Source organism: Tasmannia lanceolata, unplaced genomic scaffold (assembly GCF_043159265.1).
Source record: "Tasmannia lanceolata isolate RefF3 unplaced genomic scaffold, GAP_Taslan_0.1 ptg000003l, whole genome shotgun sequence".
Taxonomy (NCBI): Eukaryota; Viridiplantae; Streptophyta; class Magnoliopsida; order Canellales; family Winteraceae; genus Tasmannia; species Tasmannia lanceolata.
Genome location: NW_027518680.1, coordinates 50,887,650 through 50,911,134, shown reverse-complemented (window position 1 = coordinate 50,911,134; position 23,485 = coordinate 50,887,650). Strand labels below are relative to the sequence as shown.

General features: G+C 39.2%; 1 protein-coding gene across 1 annotated transcript; it reads right to left on the bottom strand.

Annotated features, from left to right (window-relative positions):
* Positions 1-9,845: 9,845 nt before the first annotated feature.
* Positions 9,846-17,345, bottom strand: LOC143869871 (putative MO25-like protein At5g47540). The gene is made up of 6 exons (XM_077376430.1): positions 17,136-17,345; positions 16,377-16,571; positions 14,399-14,560; positions 14,007-14,125; positions 10,778-10,852; positions 9,846-9,855 (listed from the first exon to the last, which is right to left on the bottom strand). Exons 2-6 carry the CDS (start codon positions 16,494-16,496, stop codon positions 9,846-9,848), a joined length of 486 nt encoding a protein of 161 aa, XP_077232545.1. The 5' UTR covers positions 16,497-16,571; positions 17,136-17,345.
* Positions 17,346-23,485: the final 6,140 nt, after the last annotated feature.

The following is a 23,485-nucleotide window of genomic DNA, read 5'->3' as shown; positions in this document are numbered from 1 at the left end:
CCACCCTCCTTGTGCCTCTTTAAGTGGGCACAAGCGCGGAATAACGGCACAGATAAGTTCCTCTCTAGCCGGCTCTGGACAAGATAGACAAAGCCCGTCAGCAACCTCCACGAGTTCGGGGCAACCTGAGCCGGGGCCAGTCCGTAATATCGAAGCACGGATGCGAAGAACGGGTGCAAGGGGAACCTGAGTCCAGCCCTCAACGACTCATCGTAGATGCAGACGTCGGAGCTCTCGTTGCAGGCCCTATCTCCCTCTGTCGCCTCCCTCAGCCCAAACCTTGGGGGAACACAGTATCTGTTTCTAATGTCCCTCATCATGGACTCATCAAGATAGTTCTCCTCGACAAGAGCCCGTATGTTGTATTTCGAGTTGGCTTCCATCCGGGCCCTAGCTATGACCTCAACGGCCTGGCCAGGAAGAAACGTTGTGGACGCCTCCGCGGCGTCACTACCAACACTCCCTCCTGCTTGGAGATAACTATCCGTTGGGAGCGGAGTTGTGTTGAGATCAAGAATCACCTCCTCCTTATTCACCTCGCTATCGCTATCTACAATTTCTACTCTAACATTGGGACTTGCCATTACCGGACTAGACTCGGAGCTACTGAAAGATGACTCCGAGCTGAACTCAGAACTAGAACTACTAGACATGAAGGTAGAAAGATGAGAGGCACAAGAAGAATACCGGGCAGAATAGGGAGCTCCTAATCCGTGCACGCTTCCAACCACGCACTGCGAAAGCCGAACTGACAGAGAAGAAGGAGAAGGAGAAGTAAAAAGTGAAAATGAAAGGTAAAAACCTCATTTTTTAAGTTTTACCAGAGGCACTGTGCATTTAATGAAGGGCACACATTTCGAGGGCATTTGAATGGTGCCACGTATCTTTCATTTATGACGGACGCACACATCAAGGCGAAGGCGTAAGTGAATACGCGCGTGTCTCTAAGGAACAAAGGACATCCGTCAATTACTCGTACATCAGTCCGGCCCAAGCCGGACTGGATATGATGCGTTCGCTAAACGACAAAAGTCAGTCCGGCCCAAGCCGGACTGGATATGACGCATTCGCTAAACGACAAAAGTCAGTCCGGCCCAAGCCGGACTGGATATGACGCGTTCTGCTAAACGACAAAATTCAGTCCGGCCCAAGCCGGACTGGCTCATCTTCGGACTGATTTCCGGACTCATTTCAGGCCGGACAGACACATTTCCGGACTCATTTTGAGCAACTTTCCGGACTCATTTCCGGACTCATTTTCAGCAGATTTCCGGACTCATTTCCAGCAATATTCCGGACTCATTTTGAGCAACTTTCCGGACTCATTTCCGGACTCATTTTCAGCAGATTTCCGGACTCATTTCCAGGCCAGACTGGCGAATGTCCGGACAGACTCCGCCCATTCAGGAGTGTAATTCACCACACTTCCCCAAGTCACTACAATGACCTAGAGAACTGGGGGGCTACTGATGGGGTGTAAAAACTCAAGCCTATCACAGGCCTCCACCTGTCCTAAAGTAGGTGAACTCAAGCCTATCACAGGCCTCCATCTGTCCTGAAGTAGGTGAACTCAAGCCTATCACAGGCCTCCACCTGTCCTGAAGTAGGTGAACTCAAGCCTATCGCAGGCCTCCACCTGTCCTAAAGTAGGTGAACTCAAACCTATCACAGGCGGCCACCTGTCCGGGACACCTGTCCTGGACACCTGTTCAGGACACCTCACCAGGTTTTCCTCTATAAAAAGAGGTTCAAAGCTCAAACCAATGGGTAATGCATTTCCTCTCCGAAAACTCTTAAACTACCTCTGCACTCCTGCTCATATACTGACTTGAGTGTCGAAGGGCCTGTCCGGAGTAACACCCGAGTCGGTCTTCTGACCTCGTTTGCTTCTGTGCAGAACACAGCCACTTCATTTCAATCCCGCCGAACTCAACTCCTTCACTCCGGTCCCTTAGGACTCAGCTCCTCGGGTCGTCCAGCTCAGCTCTTACGTCATTGCTGTACCTGTTACCGATTTTCGGTCTAACATACTTCAATGACAACACAATTCCAGTCTGGGTTCTGGGTTCTGGGTTATGAGAACAATCTTCATCACAACAAGCCAACACCGAGTCACTTGCCTCGAAGGGAGCGATGGAGAACCATCACATTGATCATTCTCATGGGATAAATTCTCCAAGGGGGATAAGAGCTCCAACCTGTGTGTATTAACCTCAATCATCGACACCATCAGACTCCCCACTGATTCGGAATCTGATTCCCGATAGGCAAGAAATCCCGACTTGGATTCCACTCCAATGAAATTAGAGGAGGAATTGCTATTCTCTAGAAACAAAAAAGATGGGCCAGCGTTTTGTCCAAGAGCAAGGCCCAAACCTATTTGGAGAGTAGGCCCAAGAGGCCCACCCAAAAGGTTAGTTGTGGGCCCAGATCAAGGAAGTGAATAGTAGCCGTTAGAAAATTGTTCTCTACTTTAATTTTGCGATTTTCTCATTAAAAGTCCATTTTATTTGTTTAATCTACACAATGCAGAGAAGAAAAATAAATATATGCTAACCAAAGTGGAATGCAAAGATTAAAACTATCGGAAAACTATAAAACATTCAATTTTCATATCAAGCATATCATAAAAATGTAAACTCAAAAAAAATATTAATTTAAAAGGCTTTATGATCATATTGACGAGAATTTATATGATGGGTGGCCGTGAAAACACGTGAAGTCTAAAAAAAGTAGGTACAGCCCACTTTATTTGATTATCCAAACCGTTCATCTGTTTGGGAACAACATAAATAGGTTGTGCCCCAAAAATAGTTCCATAGGATGATCCTAACCCTCCGATCTGTAGAAGATTCCATAAATGATTTTTGGAAATCTCCATATTCAGATCAGTTCAGATCGGACGGTTAGGATTATCCTATGGAACTGATATCTAGGGCACAACCTATTTAAATTGTGCCCAAACAGATGAACGGTCTGGATCATCAAAAAAAGTGGGCCGTACCTACTTGTTTAGACTTCACGTGTTTTCACGGCCACCCATCATATAAATTCTCCATATTGACTTATTTTTTTATGGAGGGATCAAAAACTCATTATCATATGTAGTCAACTATAAAAAAATAGAGTTTTATAATGGAATTTTCTTATAATTATAATCATAAAAACAAAAATCCCACATACTCTATTTTTTTATAGTCAGAATTCTAATTTTTAGACAATGCAATCATAAACCATTTAAGATCGATTGTCTAAAGATTACAGTCACAGAATCTGAATTTCATAGAGCTCCGTTTTATTCAGAACTGAAACTCTGATTCCCAAATCTAAACTGCATTACATTATAGAATAAAAATTTGTGGAAATTTATATGAATGTGATCTCTTAAATGCATGCCCTACGAAAATGAAAATAAAAATAAAAATCAATTGATCTATCTCTTCATGTTGAAATGAAATATTAATTGAGAAATTGACAAGTAACTTTGATCTAATTTGTAAACTAAGAAGAACCAACAAACTAAATTTCACCGACATAAATTACTCAAAAAACTTCGAAATTAAATAGAAAACTAGTTATGGAAAAGCTAGATCAAGATATTGAAAATGAGAATTCAAATCTCAGATTCTTAGAAGTAAGCTAAATTTTGAAAAGAATGAAACTTAAGAAATGAATTTCAAATAAAAAATTCCTAGATCTAAGCTATAAATCCAAAACTAGCTATATGAATTGAAGCTCGAAGATTCATAGATGTAAGCAAACTTTTGAAAAGATTGAAATTTAAGAAATGAATTTGAAATAAGAATTTCCTACTTCTAAGCTATAAATCCAAAACTAGCTGCATGAATTAAAGATTACAGAGATGGAAATCTAACAATTAACAGACTGAAAGCTAAAACTAAATTACATTGAAAATTAGGAAACTAAATAAACTATCTATGAAGTCGAAAGAAAAATGCCTCTAGAAATGAAGGTTAAAAGGGGGGAGTTATACTCTTCAGTTCATCTCTTCCAAGCTCGTAGGTTGAGAAAAACTGTAGAGCTTGTGGATCTTCAGCCCCTCTATTTTGGGAATCTCAAAAGAAGTGAGATTTTTTGTTGTCTAATGCTTGGAGAGCTCTTTATATAAGTTTCAAATATAGGTGAAAATTAATGATTTTGAATCATTTTGTAGGCTAAAGAAAACAATCAAATCTCAAAAAACAACAAAAAAATTGCAGAACTGAAATTTCGTGAGATGAGATCTATATGATGGAATTTTGCAAGAAAAAAAGGTTTTTACGATTGTAAGACTGATTTCGTAGGGCTGTAAAACACAATACGATCGTAAAGTTTTATGTCAGCTATTTTGAAAATTGTTGTCTTCAAAATTTGGGAATTTCACATAGGTAGCACACTATTTGGTCTTTAGCATATATGGATCGTGCATGTTCCCGGAAAATCCTTTTTCTTTTCTGAAAGTAGGTAATTTTCTAAAAATATAGAATAATTTGAGAAAACTCATTGATCCCTAGGCCTCTCTTAGAGGAACCCATGAAGCTTTATGGATGAATGGCCAAAAATCATCCCATCAAAGTGTCATAACAGCTTTTGGGCAGACTTACGGTTAGGATTCGATCTCGTAAAGGAGGAAGTGGGACCCACAAAAATCTCCACCGTACATGACTTAATATTGCAAAACCAGCCTCAAAACATAATACGCAAATGAAAAGGAAACAAAACATTTAGATAATGAAATAAACACAATTAAACTGATGGCTTGTTTAAGACATTCTTCGTCGTGGAAAAGCCATCGATCTCTGTACTGGTACAACTCAGATTTATACCTTCTAATTTACAATTTAATTAAGATGAGATTACGGATCCAGTTGACTCTGACCTCGTAAGTGATCTCTGAGTTCCAAAGCTGTGATCTCTTTGACTACTTCAGCTTTATCTCAGCTCTATGGGTTCTAACGCTGCAATTTCCCTTACCACTTGAGCTTTATCTGCCTCAAACTGTTCATCCTCTGGAAAAACAAGGAAAAAGATAAAATTATAAACGCAATTGCAAAGCTGAAATGTTTTTGGTCAAACAAAGAAAAAAAGAGAAGGGATTTTCAATTTTCTTTTTCTTTCTACCTTTGTCCATCTTGAAGTCACAGACCAAAAAGAGACATGGTCTGTGAAGGACCCCGTACATCCAAATATACCAAATCAAAAGGACTCGAGACCCAACTAACAACTCTAGATGGAAAAGACACACGATGGTACTTTCCCAGTTCACTGGACTCACACTTAAGTGACTCAACTAGGCTAGAAACAATAGACGTCTGCTGAAGTCGCTTAATGGAGGGATGACCGAGGCAACAATCTAACTGATAGGCGTCGACAGAAGTATAAGAAATGACACGTGAGGGACCACAATCAAGGCGATAGAGACCATCCACCTAACAACTCGAACCAATTGTCTTCCCTATCAAGAGATCATGAAAGATACAATAAGAAGAAACAAATGAGACAAAACAGTTAAGAGTTTTAGTAATTTGGCTAACAAAAAGTAAAGTAAAAGGAAACTTAGGAACATAAAGAACTGAGGATAAGGAAAGTCCAGAATGGGGAGAAATAACACCAGCTCTAGAAATGGGAGCAGTGGTCCCATTGGTGAGAGTAATGGTATTGGAAGCAGAGTGAAAGGGCTTAAATGAACTAAGGGAAGCAGAGTTACAGTCATGTGGTTCGAGGCCCCATAATCAATAACAGAGGAGCTGGTAATAGTAAAGAGAGAGGCAGGTAAACTACCTGGCTGGGCAAAAGTCGCAGCCGGTGGTTGGCTCTGTGGTCGGCTCTGCTGCCGCAGATGCAGAAGCTCACAATAGTTGGCTCGGGAGACCAAGAGAGAGTCATCATGTGTTGCTGAGCCGACGGAGGAGGATAAAGAGACATCAAGAAGACTGATAGAGGTGATATGCACAGAACAGGTCGAACAAAGCTCCAGATGTAAGACAAAGCTCCGGGTTGGACAGAGCTCTGTGGTCGGCTCTACTGTCGCAGATGCCCCTTTGCCTGACAATGAGTGAAATAAGGGCGTCCATGTCCACCAGCACCACGGCCACATCCATAGTCATGGCCACCACCACGGCCATGTCGGTCCCTACCACGGCCAATGCTACCACGGCCACTGCCAGACCAATCGCCACCAAGATAAGCGGTAAGAGAAAAACTGTAAACAGAAGAGCCACTAGACCCAATGCTCGGCATACACTGTTGGGCACGAGAAAAGACCTCAGTGAGGGAAGGAATGGAGCCAAAGCTAGCCAACTACCTGTTTTCGAAGAGGGCCATCAAGGAAGCGAATAACACGGAGCTTACTGCTAGATCAACTGTGAAGGGCATAAAGACGTCCAGCTGCTGACAGAGTGAAACATATTGACTGTAGAAGGCAGCTAGAGGTGTATCCCCATGCTGGAGGCTCATCCACTCAGAATAGATATCGCAAATACGAGTGAGATTATCAACCCCAGAATAAAGAACAGCTACATGCGCTAGATGTCCTTAGAAGTCTTAAGGCACATCATCATGCCAGCAACATGCGACTCCATTATGCTCTAGAGGAGAGTGCGTATCAGGGCATCATCCTGCCGCCAACGAGCATAAGAGGGATCCATAGAAGAGGGAGGATCACACTTAATGAAATCAACCTTACCTTGGGCCAAGAGGTAGGCCTCAACTACCATACGCTAATTAAGGTAGTTGGACCCGTCAAGTTTGACTGAGGTCATCTGTGATAAAGAAGCCTCCACAGAAGTACTATAAGAGGGAGCCGACGGTGGAGGAGTCAGGTTGACAGTAGAAGTCGGGCTGATAGGAGGATCCATGAGAACAGAAAGAGAGGGAAACTCTCAACCACACCGACAGTAAAAGAACAAGCAAAGATAGAGAATGAAGAGAAAAGGATCAATAGATGGGCACAGACACCATACCGCGACTTTGAAGCATATACATAGGATAAGTAAACATAGTACTACTAGATGAAGGTATGAGAGGAACGATCAGAGGGAATCGGAGCCGCGGAACAAGAAGAAGAGGTAGGTCAAAGATGATTTAGACCATGAAGAAGAGGGGTTTAAGAAAAGAAATGAACAAAGGGATTTCTAGGGAAGTAGTTGAAAACGAGGGATTAGAGAGGAGGATTGGATGAGAAGGGAGGGTCGGTCGATGATTAGGATTTAGGGTTAGAAGGTGGAGCGTTAGAGGGTTAGAGGCTAGGATGAGAAGAAAGGGTCAATGGAGGGTTAGGAGAAGAGAGGGACGTTCGGTGAGGGGTAGGGGTGAGAATAGAGTTTAGGGTTAAAAGAGAGGGTCGGTGAAGGGTTAGGGTCGAGGAGAAATGGAAAAGAGAGGGTTGAGGAGGAGGGAGGTGAGTGGGAGGGAGGGAGAAGGGAGGTGAGTGGTGAGGTGGTGGGGTGAGGGGAGAGAGGCGAGTGGGAGGGAAAGGGAGGTGAGTGGCGAGGTCGTGGGGTGAGGAGAGAGGTGAGGGAGGTCGAGGGTGGCAGGGAGGGTGAGGGGCGAGGGATGTGCGGGAGGTCGAGAGAGGTGCGGGAGGTCAAGAGTGGAGGAGAGGAGCTGGGACGAGGGGTGTGGGACGGCCAGGGAGAGGTGTGGTGGGCGAGAGTGGCGAGAGGGTCGAGGGAGGTAGGGAGTGTTGGAAAAATAGGAAGGGTGAGGGGCCAGGAAGGGTGGAGGTTGAGGGTTTTGGGTTAGGCCAGTTAGGGTTTAAGGTGGAGTGGAGGAGGGAACACGGAAGAAGGAGGGGAACAATGATGGTCCCTGGGGGATCAAAACCCTAGGGCTCTGATACCATGTTGAGAGAGGAAAAGGAGGGAAGAGAATGAGAGGAAAAGTGATAGGAGACTAGCTCCCCCTCACTAATGCATATCTATCTATCTATAATATATACTAAGCATGTTTTTTCTGTTGTCATTCGTCTTTTTTCCAAGAATTTTTCTTTTAGGAAAAGTTTTTCCCCTATGAATTTGGGGTTGCCGCTACGAATTTGGGTTTGCCGCTTTAGAAAATTAAATTCCCGCCAAAACGAAATTGGTAGCTACTATTAAGTTCCCCTAAATAGAAATTGCCGCTTTATTTTAGGATTTATCTACAAAATCGGTTTTGAATTTTAAAACCAAAGCCCTGCAAACACGAGCTTTTGCCATCAAAATGGCAATTTCCGATTTCAACTTCCCACAAAAAACTGACCTCTCCCAAAAATATTGGTAACGTCCTCAATTTATGCCTCTCTCCCGTTTCCAAACAAAAAAGACGCTGATCTCTCTCTCTCTCTCTCTCTCTCTCTCTCTCTCTCTCTCTATGTGCTGCCTCTTGCCCTATTTCTTTCCCTCTTTCCCAACCTCACTTTGTATGTGTATTAAGAGAATCTTTTTCTAATGCTATGTTTCACATGACAGTTTTTGGGGCTTTTCACGAAGGAAGCAACCTTTTCTTAGGCTTACGTCCAACATATAAGAAAAGTACCAAAAAAGACAGCAAAAGACCAAAGATTATTTTGTTACTTTTTTGCCATTCCCTAGGTTCTTATCAAAATGGGCAGTCCCAGTTTGGACAGAGGAAGAAGATAGGCATTCTCGCTACCCAGATTTTTCTTTGCCCCAAGTCTTTCAATGCCATACTTGGGTGGATTTGCCCATTTTACAGAATAACTTAGCTCTTCACAAACGGTGCTACTATAAACTTTATTTTCTTCTTTGTTGTATGATCCCACAAATACGTTCTTTTATTGCTTGCGTAAATTTGTGTCTCTGAGGAGAGCCTGGGATTTAGACTGCCAACTTTGAATATTTTTCCTTCACAAAGGTATGTGACTCAAAGAATAAAACTTTGTGTTTCCTTTTATTCTTTAAGGGTGACAGGTTTTAATTTTGGAGTGGGTATATATCTTACATCCCATATGCTCTGTTTATCTCCTTTCGTTTGATTATGTTTGTATGAATGCATCTTTGTGTTTCTATGTATGTCAGTACATGTATATATGTTTGTGTGCATACATGAGTGTTGTGACTGATTCATCCAAGGTTTGCACCATACAATGGTGCATCTCCTATGTACTGGACATGTGGAAGTCCAATTATCAAGGACTATGCATCAAGTGGGCTTCACTTTCGATTACCCATAGACCCAAAATTGTCTTGACCAGACAATTTTTAGTGCCTGATTGATTTATTTTCTGTTTCGGCCATATGCTATCAATTTCTTTATGCACCTGTACTGATAAAACGCCAAGCATATTTAGGTATCATTCAATGGGCCCTATTTGTTGGGTACGGTCTACCAACGGCAGCCCACAAAAATGAACAGTTTGGATCATTCAGGCAATTAGGCCCTGCTTCCTTTTTGGGGCTGCCTCGAAAAACAAAAAGTTTGGATCTTTCACACAAGTAGGCCCTGAGAAGATGCCAATTGGATAATCCAACCTCTTGATCTATGGCACTCACATAGGACAGCTCGACAATGAAGACTCTTCTAATCAAAGGATTGGGGATCATTCAGCGGGCCCTATTTGTTGGGTATGGCCTACCAATGGCTGCCCCAAAAAAAGAACAGCGCCCACCATTTTACTCCTGTTTTGATGTAATGCAGGCCTATTATTTTACACCCATGCATAGCATGGGTCCGGAATACTAGTATATGTATGTGTGTGTGTGTGAGAGAGAGAGAAAGAGAGAGAAGTACAATGACAAAACTACCCTTAGGCATATACATCTTCTAACAATACCAATTAGTATTTTAGTAACCATGTAATTTGGACAGCAAAGGAATCAGTTCACCAGGCATTTGACATGAAAACCTCAAAAAGACCTAAAAGCCCATGACATTGAAACCAGAACAATGACATATCATAAAAATAGTTACCAAGTTGGGAAAGGAATTCGGGAAGCGAAACGTGAAACGAAAGCAAGAACCACAGTAAAAAATAAATGTGAAATGAGAAAGAGATAGCTATTTCAGTGGGTCTTTGTTTTGAGAATTATTTTCATCTTGTTGAAGTATAAATGATTAAATGACACCAACTCTAACAGCTTGGGCTTTTGGAGTAATTGGTTGTGTCACATGATATCAGAGCCATTGCCTCACGGGAGGTCCTGGGTTCAAAACCCAACAACTCCTTGATATTAAAAATCAATGTGTACGGCCAACCAAAAAGGGGGCAACACGTGAGGGGGAGTGTTGACGTATAAATGATTCAATAGCGCCAACTCTAACAGCTTAAGCTTTGGGAGTAATTGGTCGTTTCACACATCTTTTGCAGTAGCTCTCTTAGTTAGACTTCTAATTTGTATGCTATTTTCTTCGTTATTATGGGGTCATTTCAACTGCAGTTTTTTCAATTTATTTTTGATAACTTACCAACTTCTCCAAAAGCTTAAGCTATTGGAGAAACGGGTTATTTATCTTTTATTCTTTAACACTCCCCCGCACGTGTGGCCCACTTGGCAAACACGTGGCACATGTGGTCCCACATCGGGCCGACCAAAGCTTGTGGATTTTTGCTATCCGAGAGGTTTGAACTCGAGGCCTTTGGCTCTGATACCATGATAACTTACCAACTTCTCCAAAAGCTTGAGCTATTGGAGACAGGCGTTATTTATCTTTCATACTTTAAGAATTTTCTCTAACTTAATTATCAAATGGTCCCCTTTCAAAAATAAAATAAAAAATCAATTGTCCGCTGCTAAATGTTTTCAAGTAAAATAATAAGAAACCAACTAATAAACCATACCTTGCTATACTCTGATGACGTATGCACTCCCTCAGCATGACACCGCAATGTAATGCTATGTCCATGTCTTCATAACTAAACAAAAGAAGTCATACAATGTACATCAAGAGCAACAAATGAGAAATATATGTCTCTTTCTCTCTCTCTCTCTCTCTCTATATATATATATATATATATATATATATATATATATATATATATATATATATATATATATATATATAGGGAAATGATTTCAGCACTCCAATGTTTTGTAAAAGATGCGCGCTCCCATGTTTGTCATGCAGTGTTTAAAGGGATTTAAGAGCTTTTTGAACCGTAATATCCCTCTGACAGCCCTTTAAATACTACACGACAAACATGGGAGCGCATGCTTATCAAAACATTGGAGAGCTGAAATCATTTTCCTATATATATATATGGGCTTATTGTTCCTACACTCGAGCACATCTAAGCTTATTTGCGCTCGAGTGCAAAAAACAGGGTAGACCCACATTTTTGGGGTGATCCAAAGCATTCATTTGTGGACAATTGGCAGATTTGTGGAGGGTGTCCACATAAAATCAGATCCATAGGATCATCCTGACCCATCCAAAAGTGGAGGGGAAAATGGGCAGATTTGTGGACAAACATTGTCTGTCCATTTTTCCCTCCACTTTTGGATGGGTCAAGATGATCCTATGGATCTGATTTTTGGTACACACCCTATCTATGGAAGGTCCTTCCAAATCAATGCTTTGGATCACCCCAAAAATAGTGGGTCCACATGACTTTATTTCACTCAAGCGCAGGAACACTTTGCTGTATATATAGGTTGTGTATCTAATCGATCAAGTAGATAACTTACCTACTCCATAGATAGGGGTCTACATTGTTTGAGTGATGCAAACCATTCATTTAATGGGCCCTCACATAGATAGGGTGCGCCCAAAAAATCAGCTCCATAGGATCATCCCAACCCTACGATTTGTGGAGGTTAAAATGGACGTGTATAATACCTTCACAAATCTGTCCATTTTTTGCGTCCATTTTAACCTCCACAAATCGAAGGGTTGGGATTATCCTATGGAGCTGATTTTTTGGGCACACCCTATCTATGTGAGGGCCCATCAAATGAATGCTTTGGATCACCCAAACAATGCGGGCCCCACTGTATTTTAAGCTTATGGTGTAGATAAGTTATCTACACTAGGGTGTAGGAACTCTTTTCTCATATATATATATATATATATATATATATATATATATATATATATATATATATATAGAGAGAGAGAGAGAGAGAGAAGTGTTCCTGCACTGCTGCTCAGATAGCTTATCTGAGCAGCTGCTTCAAAAACTCATGTGGCCCCACATTTTTGGGGTGATCCAAAGCATTCATTTGGAAGGCCCTTCCATGGATAGGGTGTGTACCAAAAATGAGCCCTTTAGGATCATCCTAACCCTGCCGTTTGTGGAGGGAAAAAATGGTCAGAAACAGTGTCTGTCCATTTCCCCTCCACCTTTGATTGGGTTAGGAAGATCCTATAGGGCTGATTTTTTGTAAAAACCCTATCCATGGAAGGGCCTCTCAAATGAATGCTTTGGATCACCCCAAAAATGTGGGCCACATGAGTCTTTGAAGCAGTTGCTCAGATAAGCTATCTTTGCAGCTGCGCAGGAACACTATTCTCACACACACACACACACACACTAGTAAAAAATCCCGTGCGATGCACGGGCCGACAAAGAACTGTACGGACCGCATCATAGGTTGATCCAAACCATCCATGTGATGGAACACAACATAAATAGGTTGTGCCTGTAAAATCATTTCCATAGGCTGATCCTAGCCCTCCAATCTATAGAGGTCTCCATAATTGTTGTTCCTCTTAAGGTGCCCGGAATTCGTTAATATTTTTAAAGGTGTCCTGAATCCGTAGTATTATGTAAGATGTTCACAAAAATCCGTAGTATTATGTAACATATGCACCCAATCCGTAATTTTGCAAAGAAAAAACGCTACCATGTTGACTTTGTGGACAAAATGTATAATAAAAAATTCATAAAGAAGGGTAAAATAGGTATTGTGAAAGGGGTAGGATTGAAAATATGGGGCTTTAATGGGGCCTTTGTGAATAAAAGCAAAAAAAAGTGATGTGTAATTCTATTAGAATTTTGGAAGAAATTCAAATAATTCTCTCCCTTTCTCTTCTGCTATATAGTTTGTGTGTGTGTGTGTGCATATATATATATATATATATATATATATATATATATATATATATAGAGAGAGAGAGAGAGAGAGAGAGAGAGAGAGAGAGAACATTTCCTACACACTTGTGTAGGTAAGTTACCTACACACTACCTTAAAATATAGTGGGGGCCCACATTGTTTGGGTGATCCAAACCATTCATTTGAATGGTCCTCACATAGATAGGGTGTCCACAAAAAATCAGATCCATAGGATCATCCTAACCATTCAAACAATGGAGGCAAAAAATGGACTAATTTGTGAAGGTTTATACACGTCAATTCTACCTCCACAAATCGTAGGGTTGGGATGATCCTATGGATCTGATTTTTTGTGGACACCCTATCTATGTGAGGACCATTCAAATGAATTGTTTGGATCACCCAAACAATGTGGGCCCCCACTGTATTTTAAGGTAGTGTGTAGGTAACTTACCTACACAAGTGTGTAGGAAATGTTCTCTCATATATATATATATGATTTCATGTAAATGTCAAGAGTAACCAGCTAAAAAAGAAAAAATCCTAACAATCCAACCTAATGTTCTCAGAAACGCATCACATATCTCAATAAGAAAACATAAAATCCTGGAAAATTAAAGAAAAAACATGAAATTTAATCATGACTTCATGAGCAATTAATAAGTTTTCAGACTATAACAGGCTCTGTATTTTGGATCATACTATCAAAATCAACTAAAACGTGAGCATCTAACAAGCATAGCCAAAGACTAACAGAAAAGGCAAGAGGAAACATCCCAAAATATAGGCCTATTGTATCCATGGATTTAAATTTCGGTTCCGGTTTCGGTCCCTACTGAAACTGATTTGTTTAAAAAATTTGGACATTTCGACCGAAATAAATTTTGGTCAAAATGGCCAAAATCCGAAATTGTCAGATTTTGGACCCAACTGAAATCCGAAATTTCGGACTGGAATTTCGCCGAAATTTAAAACAACGATCGTATCTCCAAAGCTCTACAATGAATAGCTCACCCAGATATCAAGAGGTCCATAAGATCTTTGTTTGCTTCCAAGTAATCAGAAGCAATCAACCGTGAATGAACCTGTTGTCTTTGCAAATTGGCAACAACTTGAGTTGCATCTTTACGAGCCTACAAGAGATCATGATCCTCATCATGAAAAAGAAGAGCCAGCAGACTACATAGACAGCAAAGAATTATGCCATTAAAATATTCCAATTCATCTAAACTCGATAAAAGACTTTGTAATGAAAGCATGGATATTGAAAATATTTGAATTTGATCAATTAATGAATCACCCAAAATTTAAAACAATAAATATATAAGCCAAAAAGAAGAATATTAGATTCAACATTTAACTCAGTTGTATAATCTGAAATTATTAACACATAGTTGGAAATCTACCTCCAAGTTCAATTTGGGAAGACAAACAATTAGGAGACGTAGAGTGTTTTCTTTAAAAAACTCTAGGGTCAATTGTGCACAAGCTTCTGAAACTGGCTCTGATTCACTGTTGCCATAAAGAATAGACTTCAACTCCCGAATGAGTTTACCTAATTCAGCCATCTGTTGAAGAGTGAAAATGTCAACAAGAAAAAATCTAAACTGGAATTTAACATAAATTAGCCTGGAAGAAGTGAAAACATGTCTTTTACACTAAGCCATTCTACTAAGCTCACATTCTTAACCAGGAAAAAAATAGTGTAGGGCTTTCTAAGAGGCGAAGGATGGTTACAACACAACAGAAAGAAAAATGGTCACAAGTGGATACGGTCCAATAATTATTCAAAATTAACATCACAAAAACAAAACTCATCCCTCTAACGAGTGGATGAGGTCATACTGTCTAGCAATATCTTATAAAATGAGTCAAACATACAGAAAAATACAAAATATGACAATAAAAAAATACCCATATCACGTCGTGTACAGGTCATGTTATGAACATATACGGGCTAATCAGTAAAACAAGAAAGAAGCTTTTCCCAGGTCAATGATTTTTATATGTTAGTTCATTGTTTGGCATGAGAGAGATTATTACTCGAGTTGCACAAAGACACTTTATGCTTATGCAAACAGCTTCTAGCAAAAAACAGGAAAAAACTTCTAGAAAAACTCTTATAAAAACAACCAAATTTAGGAATTAGGACACTATGCCAAGAAATGGGGAGCAGGATCATCAGCTTAAAAATTGTGTAGTTTTGAATTGATAAAACAGAGATAAATGTGATTGCACATTGGAGAATTAAGCCCAGAAATGAAACAAGAAAAATAAAAAATAAGCCCCATGTTCCAACAAAAAAAAATAAGCATAAGAAACCTAACCGAAATACCATAAACCTCGAGCTAGAACCTCCTCACTACTTATAAGCAATTGAATTGAACCTCACTATTTGAAAAGAATAAAAAATTAAAAATCATATATTTCCTCTGAACATGTACCATTAAGTCTTCTTAGGCCCTAGTTGCTTTAACAAGAATGCTAAACTGAAGGGCTCCATTGCAAAATAACCAGCTACAAGGACACTCACATTGGATCATCTCACCAAAGTTCATTTATTATTCCTTTAAGTTCACAATTTTCTGTGCCATTAAAATCCACTTTGGTCAGATGGTCCAATAAGGCGCCCTAGTAGCTGGTTTTTGCAAGGGTACCTTTCAGTTTAGCATTTCAATATCAAATACAAGATAAAAAATAAAATTATCACTGGTGTTAAAAAATTATACTGGAAAATGGAAAAACAAAAACAGGATATTTGCGTTTTTTCAGTGATTGTCTTCGACCTCGTATGCAAGACCTGAAGCAAAACACCAGAATTCAATTCTTCCGAGGAGCCTTCGATTCCCGCTTTCGATTCCCGCTTTCGATTCCCGCTCTGGTAACCTTGAGCAGGATTCTTCCCTGGGAGCCTTCGATTCCCGCTTTCAATTCCCGTTTCAATTCTCGCTCTGGCAACCTTGGTTTGGATTGCACGAAAAACAATACTCATGAAATTTTTTCTCTGGAAATTTTTTTCTTTGCAAAATTTAGAGTGGAAAAATATGATTATTGTTAATTTAGAGGAATATCATCATAAATTGAAGGTTCCTCTAAATAAAAATTGAACAAGGTTGCTTCAAGTTATTTTTTTTTCATGGGTAAAAAAAAAGTAGGCAATATTAAAAATTATTTTCATTTCCAAAATTTTCCACCTGGTTTTTAATTCCCAACAAAAATCACAAAAAACATCAAAATCTATAAAATTCCACCAATTCCAATCCAATAGAGATCCAAAATCGAATAAAACCGCATTTTTTACATACCGAATTTCGAATCAAGATAAGATCATACGTAAATAAAAACTAAAAAGGAAACCCTAAATCAAATAAAGAGAATTTTCACCTTTTCTTCTCTCTTGGCCTCTTTGGAATTCGAATTGATATCAACATAGAGTAGAAGCTCTCGCGTTAGCCGGACTAGCTCGGCCGGAGTCCTCGGCTTCGACTTGAAGAGGCCCTTCATCTAGGATTAGGGTTAGGGCTTTTTTGTTATGTTTGCTCTATTTCTCTCTCCTAGGGTTTCAGACAGAGGGGAAAGGTAGGGGTGGCCAACCGGTTCGGTTCTCGGTTCTCGGTTCATTTTTTTTCGGTTCTCGGTTCTCGGTTCCATGAACCGTAAGAACCGAACCGAACCGTAGTACACAGTAGGACCGAACCGAACCGGACCGAAAATAATCGGTTCGGTCCGGTTCGGTTCTTCGGTTCTAATGGCTAATTATTAATTATTAATTATAATTTATAAAAACTTTTAATTAAAGTTATAATATAAGTTACTTTCTTATTATAAGAATAGTATTAACTATTACTTATTAATATTATAAGTAATTTATATTATTAAATATATATATATAATAGAATATAAAAATATTATATATATATATATATATATATATATATATATATATATATATATATATATATATATATTCAAAGTTCGGTTCTTCGGTTCCGGAACCGAACCGAGAACATTAGACCCGGAACCGAACCGAAATTTTTCGGTTCTTCATCAGTGGAACCGAACCGGACCAAAAATATTTTTTTACAGTTCGGTTCCGGTTCGGTTCTTCGGTTCTGGTTCGGTTCTGGCCACCCCTAGGGAAAGGGGTTGGAGCTTATGACGAAACCAGCAATAGTAAAATAGTTGCAGAAGAAGCAACAAAAAATTCAAGAAAGGGGATGGCCCGGGGAAGAAATGGGCCGAATATATTACTTCCCTTTTTTTTCAGTTTTCTGTTTGGGAGATTGATTTTTTCACCCCCGCCCTGCACTGCGCGTTCGCCCCAATTTTAACGTGAATAGCGGGCAACTTTTGCGCTTGTTCGACGTCAAATCACGTTACAGTAGGGCGAGTGCATACCGCATGGGGGTGAAAAATTCATTGCCTTTCTATTTTTAACGAAATTTATCAATTTGTTTTATTTACCAGAAACGTGAAACACGTGTTTAAGATCTCAACTATTCATCGCATGAGCCTGGAGAACTGTTAGGATCGTGCAATCAGTTAAAAATACTTTCTACATATTTGCCACGTGTAGGACTTGATTTTGAGTCAGAGAGTATAAGGTTGTCTGTGAGGAGGTTAGTTTTTCTCGTTTTTCACGTAACTCATACCGGAAAGGGGACTGATATGGGCACTACAATATTTTGATACTTTGATACTGGCACTATGGAATTTTTTTCTTTTTTTCTTTCTATTACATAGGGAATCTCCACAACAATTTCTTGGGTAGGACTATTCCCTAGAGATGCAAGTATAGGCACCTTCATTCTGCTCCGCTTTAATTAATAAAAAAATTAGTGTTTTTCTATCGGTCTTTTCTAATATCTTTCCTTTCCGCGTCTAGCTCTTACATTTTCTAAATCTTTTCAGTTGTTTCCGTCATGTCTTGCATTTTTCCACCAAGTGTTGAGAAGGGATTTTCGCAAGAATCCAAACAAGAGAGAATTTGGACCCATTTGGTGGGCCCGCATTGAACATTTTGATCAAGCAAGTGTGCCATGCATTATTTTTAATGGGAAACATGAGTTTTGAACTTATTTGGATCCTATAAATAAAATCGCTTTGCATTGGGGGTCCATATATGTTTCGGATATCCGTTGTAGCCCTTAATCAATGGTTTAGATCATTTTATTCATAATGATTTTGGCGAAACAACTTAAGACTTTGTGGCTCAACAAATTGGCAGTTTGGATCGTCCCTTAGGGATAATCTACATGACACAACTGATTTTATTGTGGACCATCAACGGAAGGTTTGGATCATCATGCGGAATTGGTTAAGGGGAGCACCACTAAATTTAAATTTTTTTTGATGGTCAAATCATCCCATGGAATTGATTTAAGGGGTGTAACAAAATTGGCAATGCGGCCTTCCAATTGGACAGTTAATGATCACCCTATGAAGGAGGTTTTTGGAGCACGACCAATTCAAGTCATGGATCGTCAATTAGATGGTTTAGATCATCCTATGGACATAATTTGGATGCAAAAAACCATTTACGCCGCATCCCCATCAATTGGATGGTCTGGATCATCCTATCGAAGTGATTTAAGGGAGGGGGGGGGGGGGGGGCAACCAATTTGTTTTTTGCCTATCAATTGGATGGATTGGATCACCCCAAGTAGCAAATTATCTGAGAATAGTGAGGCCCATTATTATAAATTTTAGTTTTTATTATTTCAAGTGGACATTTAGCCCATTTGAACGGTGTCCATCATATTAATTTTTGGAATGGGAGTTTCCATGGAATTTCGGCAAACCATTGTTGGGAATTTCAATTGGGTAGACTAGTGTGGAATTTGGATTCCAATAAAAAAAAAAGTTTCGTTCCATTTTGAGTCCAACTAAGACTTTATTCCTAATTTAAAAGTGAACATGATTTTGTGGATTCTTTTCATGATCCGATTGTGCAATAAGAATTTGACCCCAAAAAGGAAGCTATCCATGGTTTATCAAGTAGCATTCGGTTACTTTTTGGGGCTGCTTTCTCTCACATGAAATCTTATGTGGGACCCACTTGGGCCTTTTCTAATTAGAAGCATGTGCAAATTGCTCTTTTGAAGCCACTTTGGAGTTATCCTAAAATGAGTTCTTTTGGAAGAAGGTTCTCATCCAACCATTGGATAAAGGATCAACGATAGTTGAAAGCTCTACTTTAGTCCCAACTATAGAAGGATTCTATAATATAAAAAAATCTATGAAAAGCTTAGCAGAGTGAGTCGCTGAGGATTTTTGAGAATTTTCTCAATTCGTGGATTGCCGCTCACACACTCTCTCTCTCTCTCTCTCTCTCTCTCTCTCTCTCTCTCTCTCTCTCTCTCTCTCTGATAAGGACAACTTCTCTCATCCCTTCTAAAAGAAAACACATGCGGCAATTTCCTCGGCTTCTTTACAAGAAACCAGAAATATCAATAGACTTGTTTTTCAAGATTTATAAAAAGGGGTAGTTCGGTTGTATTGAGAAAAAGATTGGAAAAGCTAAGGCTCTCTCTCTCTCTCTTACGAATTCCCTCTTCACTTGCCCTCTTGGCCGATCATCCTTTTTCTTTTGAAGTGAAGTTTTCATCCCTCCAATCGAAACTTCATTGGGGAAGAATATCTTAAGCCGCTGTAACATTCACAGGGGTCAAATCTATTGTAGTCGAATACTCCTTTTGCGCAAAATCATTGTTCGGCCAAGACTCTTTTCACTCATTCTTGGGTTGAATCTTCTTGAAAGGCAAATTCTCTCGGACTCTCGTGTTCTCAGTTTCGGATCGAATCGTCACTAAAGGTGGGTGCTTCATTCTCAGATTTTTCTGGAATTTTTCTGTTTTTTTTTCCATATTTCTTTTGCATAATTTTAATATTTAATAGAAATATGTATTAAATTCAATATTGCATTGGTTGACTTATAATTATGTTTTACATAGGTGTTTTACTCCGATTCGTCTCAAAATTTAATACATGGTTCTATTTAGTTAGTCTAAAAGAACTATCAGATCGGATCGGACGTTAGACCTAAGGGTTTGTAGAATTTGAATGAAGTTTGAGATTTAATTCGAATTAATGGGTTAGATATTAGAAAATTGTGAAAAGTAGCTATCATAGGATGATGTTTTTCTCAAAATATAATAATTTTCTCATGTTCATCACATCAGAATAATGTTAGAGAACATATTTCAAAGTCATAATTTTTTCAAAAATCAAGTTTAAAAAATAGACAACTCTTAAAAGACATCGTTTTCAAGAAAAAAAATGAGAAATATATCAAATAAGTTCTAAAATTAATGAAATTTTGCAATAAAATACATTGGTACTGATATGATCTTCTTTCAATTTTTCATAATTTTAGGATTCCATTATGTATGCTTTTTAATGTTTTCTTCAAAGTAGTTAGATTTTGTGAGGTTTTTAATTGGTAGCAAATCGTAATAAAAATCCACGAAATTTTCACAGTAAGCTAAATTTATTCATATGATGCTATTATAAAAGTTTCAACTTATTCAGAATTTGTTAGCTAAGAGTTTCTACGTAATTCTAACAACCTGGTCTCAATTTTATTAAATCTGAAATTAATAACAAATCAACATAAAAATCCATGAAATTTTCACAGTAAGCTATATTCATTCATATCATATTATTATAAAATTTTCAACTTAATTGGATTAGAATTGCTATAGGTTACTTTGAAAATCTACAATCTGGGCTGAAAACTTAAAAATCCTTAAGAAAATTGAAATTAATTCAGAGTATCACAAAAATTTTCAGAAAATTCTAACTTTCCATCATGTATTCAATTTTTTAAACCATCGAAACAGAAACTTTAGGAATCATTGATTTCCTTTGTAAATTTGCTATACTATGATAGTTTAACCGCCAAGATCGCGTTCAAAATCGTATCCTAATTGTGATTAACCCTTGATAATTTGAGCATTTAAATTATAGTATGTTATTGGCTCTGTGGTCAACAGTTCACGAAAATCTTGAGAAACATGCCAGGCAATAACATACTACAATTTACGTGCTAAATTATGTAAGGGTGGAAAGCACGATTCCCTTCCATGGATGCAACTCAAGGCTGAAACTTGCCGGTATTAGAGCCATTGGTATTCCTTAAATTTTAGGAGTTGAAAACTTTAAAGAACTGAAAATCATTAACTTCAACAAATTGAATTAATTTAATCCATGTATTTTGAACTATTGGATTGCGGTCTCCCATCGTAGGAACCTTTAGAGCTGATTAGGAACACTTACGTCACGTTGTGTTCTAGGTTTTAGGGTGTCCTAGAGTTAGAAGTCCAGCCTCATCACGGCCGTTTGCTATGGATAGCAACCGTGCCATAGATCTAATTACATTAGTTAACCCATCTCTCTATAGGACAAGCCTAGTTAACCTAGGATGTAGGTTCACCTGCATTGGTTTAGAGAACGTCTTGCACTTAGATAGGACCATATAGCATCTTAGATGAAGTCCTACGATAATAAAAGCTACTCAACTTGAATTAAATGAATTCCCTTAAACTGTTGAAACAGTTAGTCCAATTTAGATTGGTGTCTTAGCAGTCTAAGCATGTAACTTAGTTTAGGCACCGAACTACGATCGACTCTGATTCCAGTGAGGCTTGGATACGTAGTCAGCTTTGGATGCTTTGAATGACATACCGAGCACGAGTCGGCCCACCACAAATGGTGGGATTTTGTATGTTAATTTTAACCAATTTAATTAATTAAAATATATAGGATTTTCCACAAATTAGAATTTTAGGAGAACATTCACTTAGATTGAATCCAAACTAATTATGAAAATCAAGATACACATTAGGGATTACATTGAAATTAGATTTTAGGATGGACGTTACATAATTCACACATTAATATAGAGTTAAATGAGTCATTTAATAGAAATTCAAGAGAGTTAACTTTTGGAATTGAAGAACGGATTATCGGGCAAGAGTGGTGTATGTGGTGGTAACTCCCCATATCTTCCATTCTCGTAATCAGGTAACGAATCTAGATTTCTGGTTACTTATGGGTCCTAGATCTCTCATCTAGGTGGCGACTCTGTCATTCTTTTTTGCATAAAATTTGGATTGCTTTTGTGATCCCAAGTTCACGGAAAAGATGACTTATATCAATAATAAAAAGCACAAGCCATTCGCGTGGGTACGAGAGACGAAGAGAGGGAGGCGGGCCGCGCCCCTCTCGCGGGATCGGGTCTCATAGCAAGCAATCACTCGTAAACCTGGGGGTCAAACTAATATCAACGGGGAGCATACCCAGGACTTTAAGCCAAAGAGCCACACCCGTGCGGATTTTATTCAATTTCTTTTACACCTCTTAATGGAAAACACTTCTAAAAAGAGATCCCTTCCCACAAGTAAAGACTGGCTAAGTGGAGACCAGGGGCGGAGGCACATATAGCATGGGGGATGCCCTCCACCCAAAACAATGACTTGCAAAATCCCTTTACATGGTACCGATCCCTTGGCCAAAATATTAGTGGCTTAGCTATTTTAGTTGCCACCCCCCCATAACCAATGCAGGCAACTATAAATTAGGGACGATCGATTTGGGATTCTTGTAGTCAAGATATGTGCCTCACCTTTTGTTTTATGCGCACGTGTCATGATAGGAAATCCTGTACTTTTTTTTTTCAGCACGGGATCCCGTTTTGCTAGCAACGTCCTGTGGACCCCGATCCGAGATAGGCGGCGAGGGAACGGGTCCCTAGCACCCTCTCTGGATCATCCACGTGTGAAGGAGAGCTCTACCAAGGAACTCTCAAAACGGATGCCACCCTCATAGCATAGCACGAGTGGCGATATAAAAAGAAAGAGATATGTCTCGATCCGGAGCCAAGGCTCGAAACCAAGACATACCAGAAATAAACTCAGAGTCGCCATCCATGGATATGCCATGGAACCCTAAAATCAAATCCTCTGTGCAATGAATAACCAGAAATATATATGGGTTCGTGCCTGGTTACGAATGGGGAAGGTCTGAGAGCACCCCCGATTCGTCCGAGTGCAAGCACTTGGTCTCTTATGCCATTTATTATTAACTCTAAAGAAGTTTGGGTAAAAATCATCTGAAATGGGGAACAATCCTCAAGAATCGTCTACCTAAGCATGCATTTCCTGAGGATAAAGATAATAAACACATATAAAATAAAATGAAAGATGTGCCACCTAAGCATAGCTAGGTTATGAGTGACAAACCTAATGGGTGTCTAAGTTCTGATGTGCAAACACATGCAAGCTACAGCAAAAGGTATAAGATCAGTACGAGAAAGTAAGAAAACACATCAAAACATATAATAACAACATAATAAATCCTAAGACTCTAAATTATTAGCCCGAGTCTTCGGATGGTCTGGATATTCATCCAAAGAAGCCTACGTATCCCCGCGTCCACGAGAATCAAGGCAACGTAGTTCTTCGCGCCTATTCTAAGCTAGGATGCCTAAGACA

Excerpts from the sequence above, each read along its gene's own strand:
- LOC143869871 (XM_077376430.1), bottom strand. The coding sequence starts at position 16,496 with ATGAAGGGCCTCTTCAAGTCGAAGCCGAGGACTCCGGCCGAGCTAGTC. Across the intron at positions 14,561-16,376 it reads AGGCCAAGAGAGAAGAAAAG|ATGGCTGAATTAGGTAAACT; the intron begins GTGAAAATTCTC and ends ACTCTTCAACAG. Across the intron at positions 10,853-14,006 it reads ATGGACCTCTTGATATCTGG|TTATGAAGACATGGACATAG; the intron begins GTGAGCTATTCA and ends TCTTTTGTTTAG.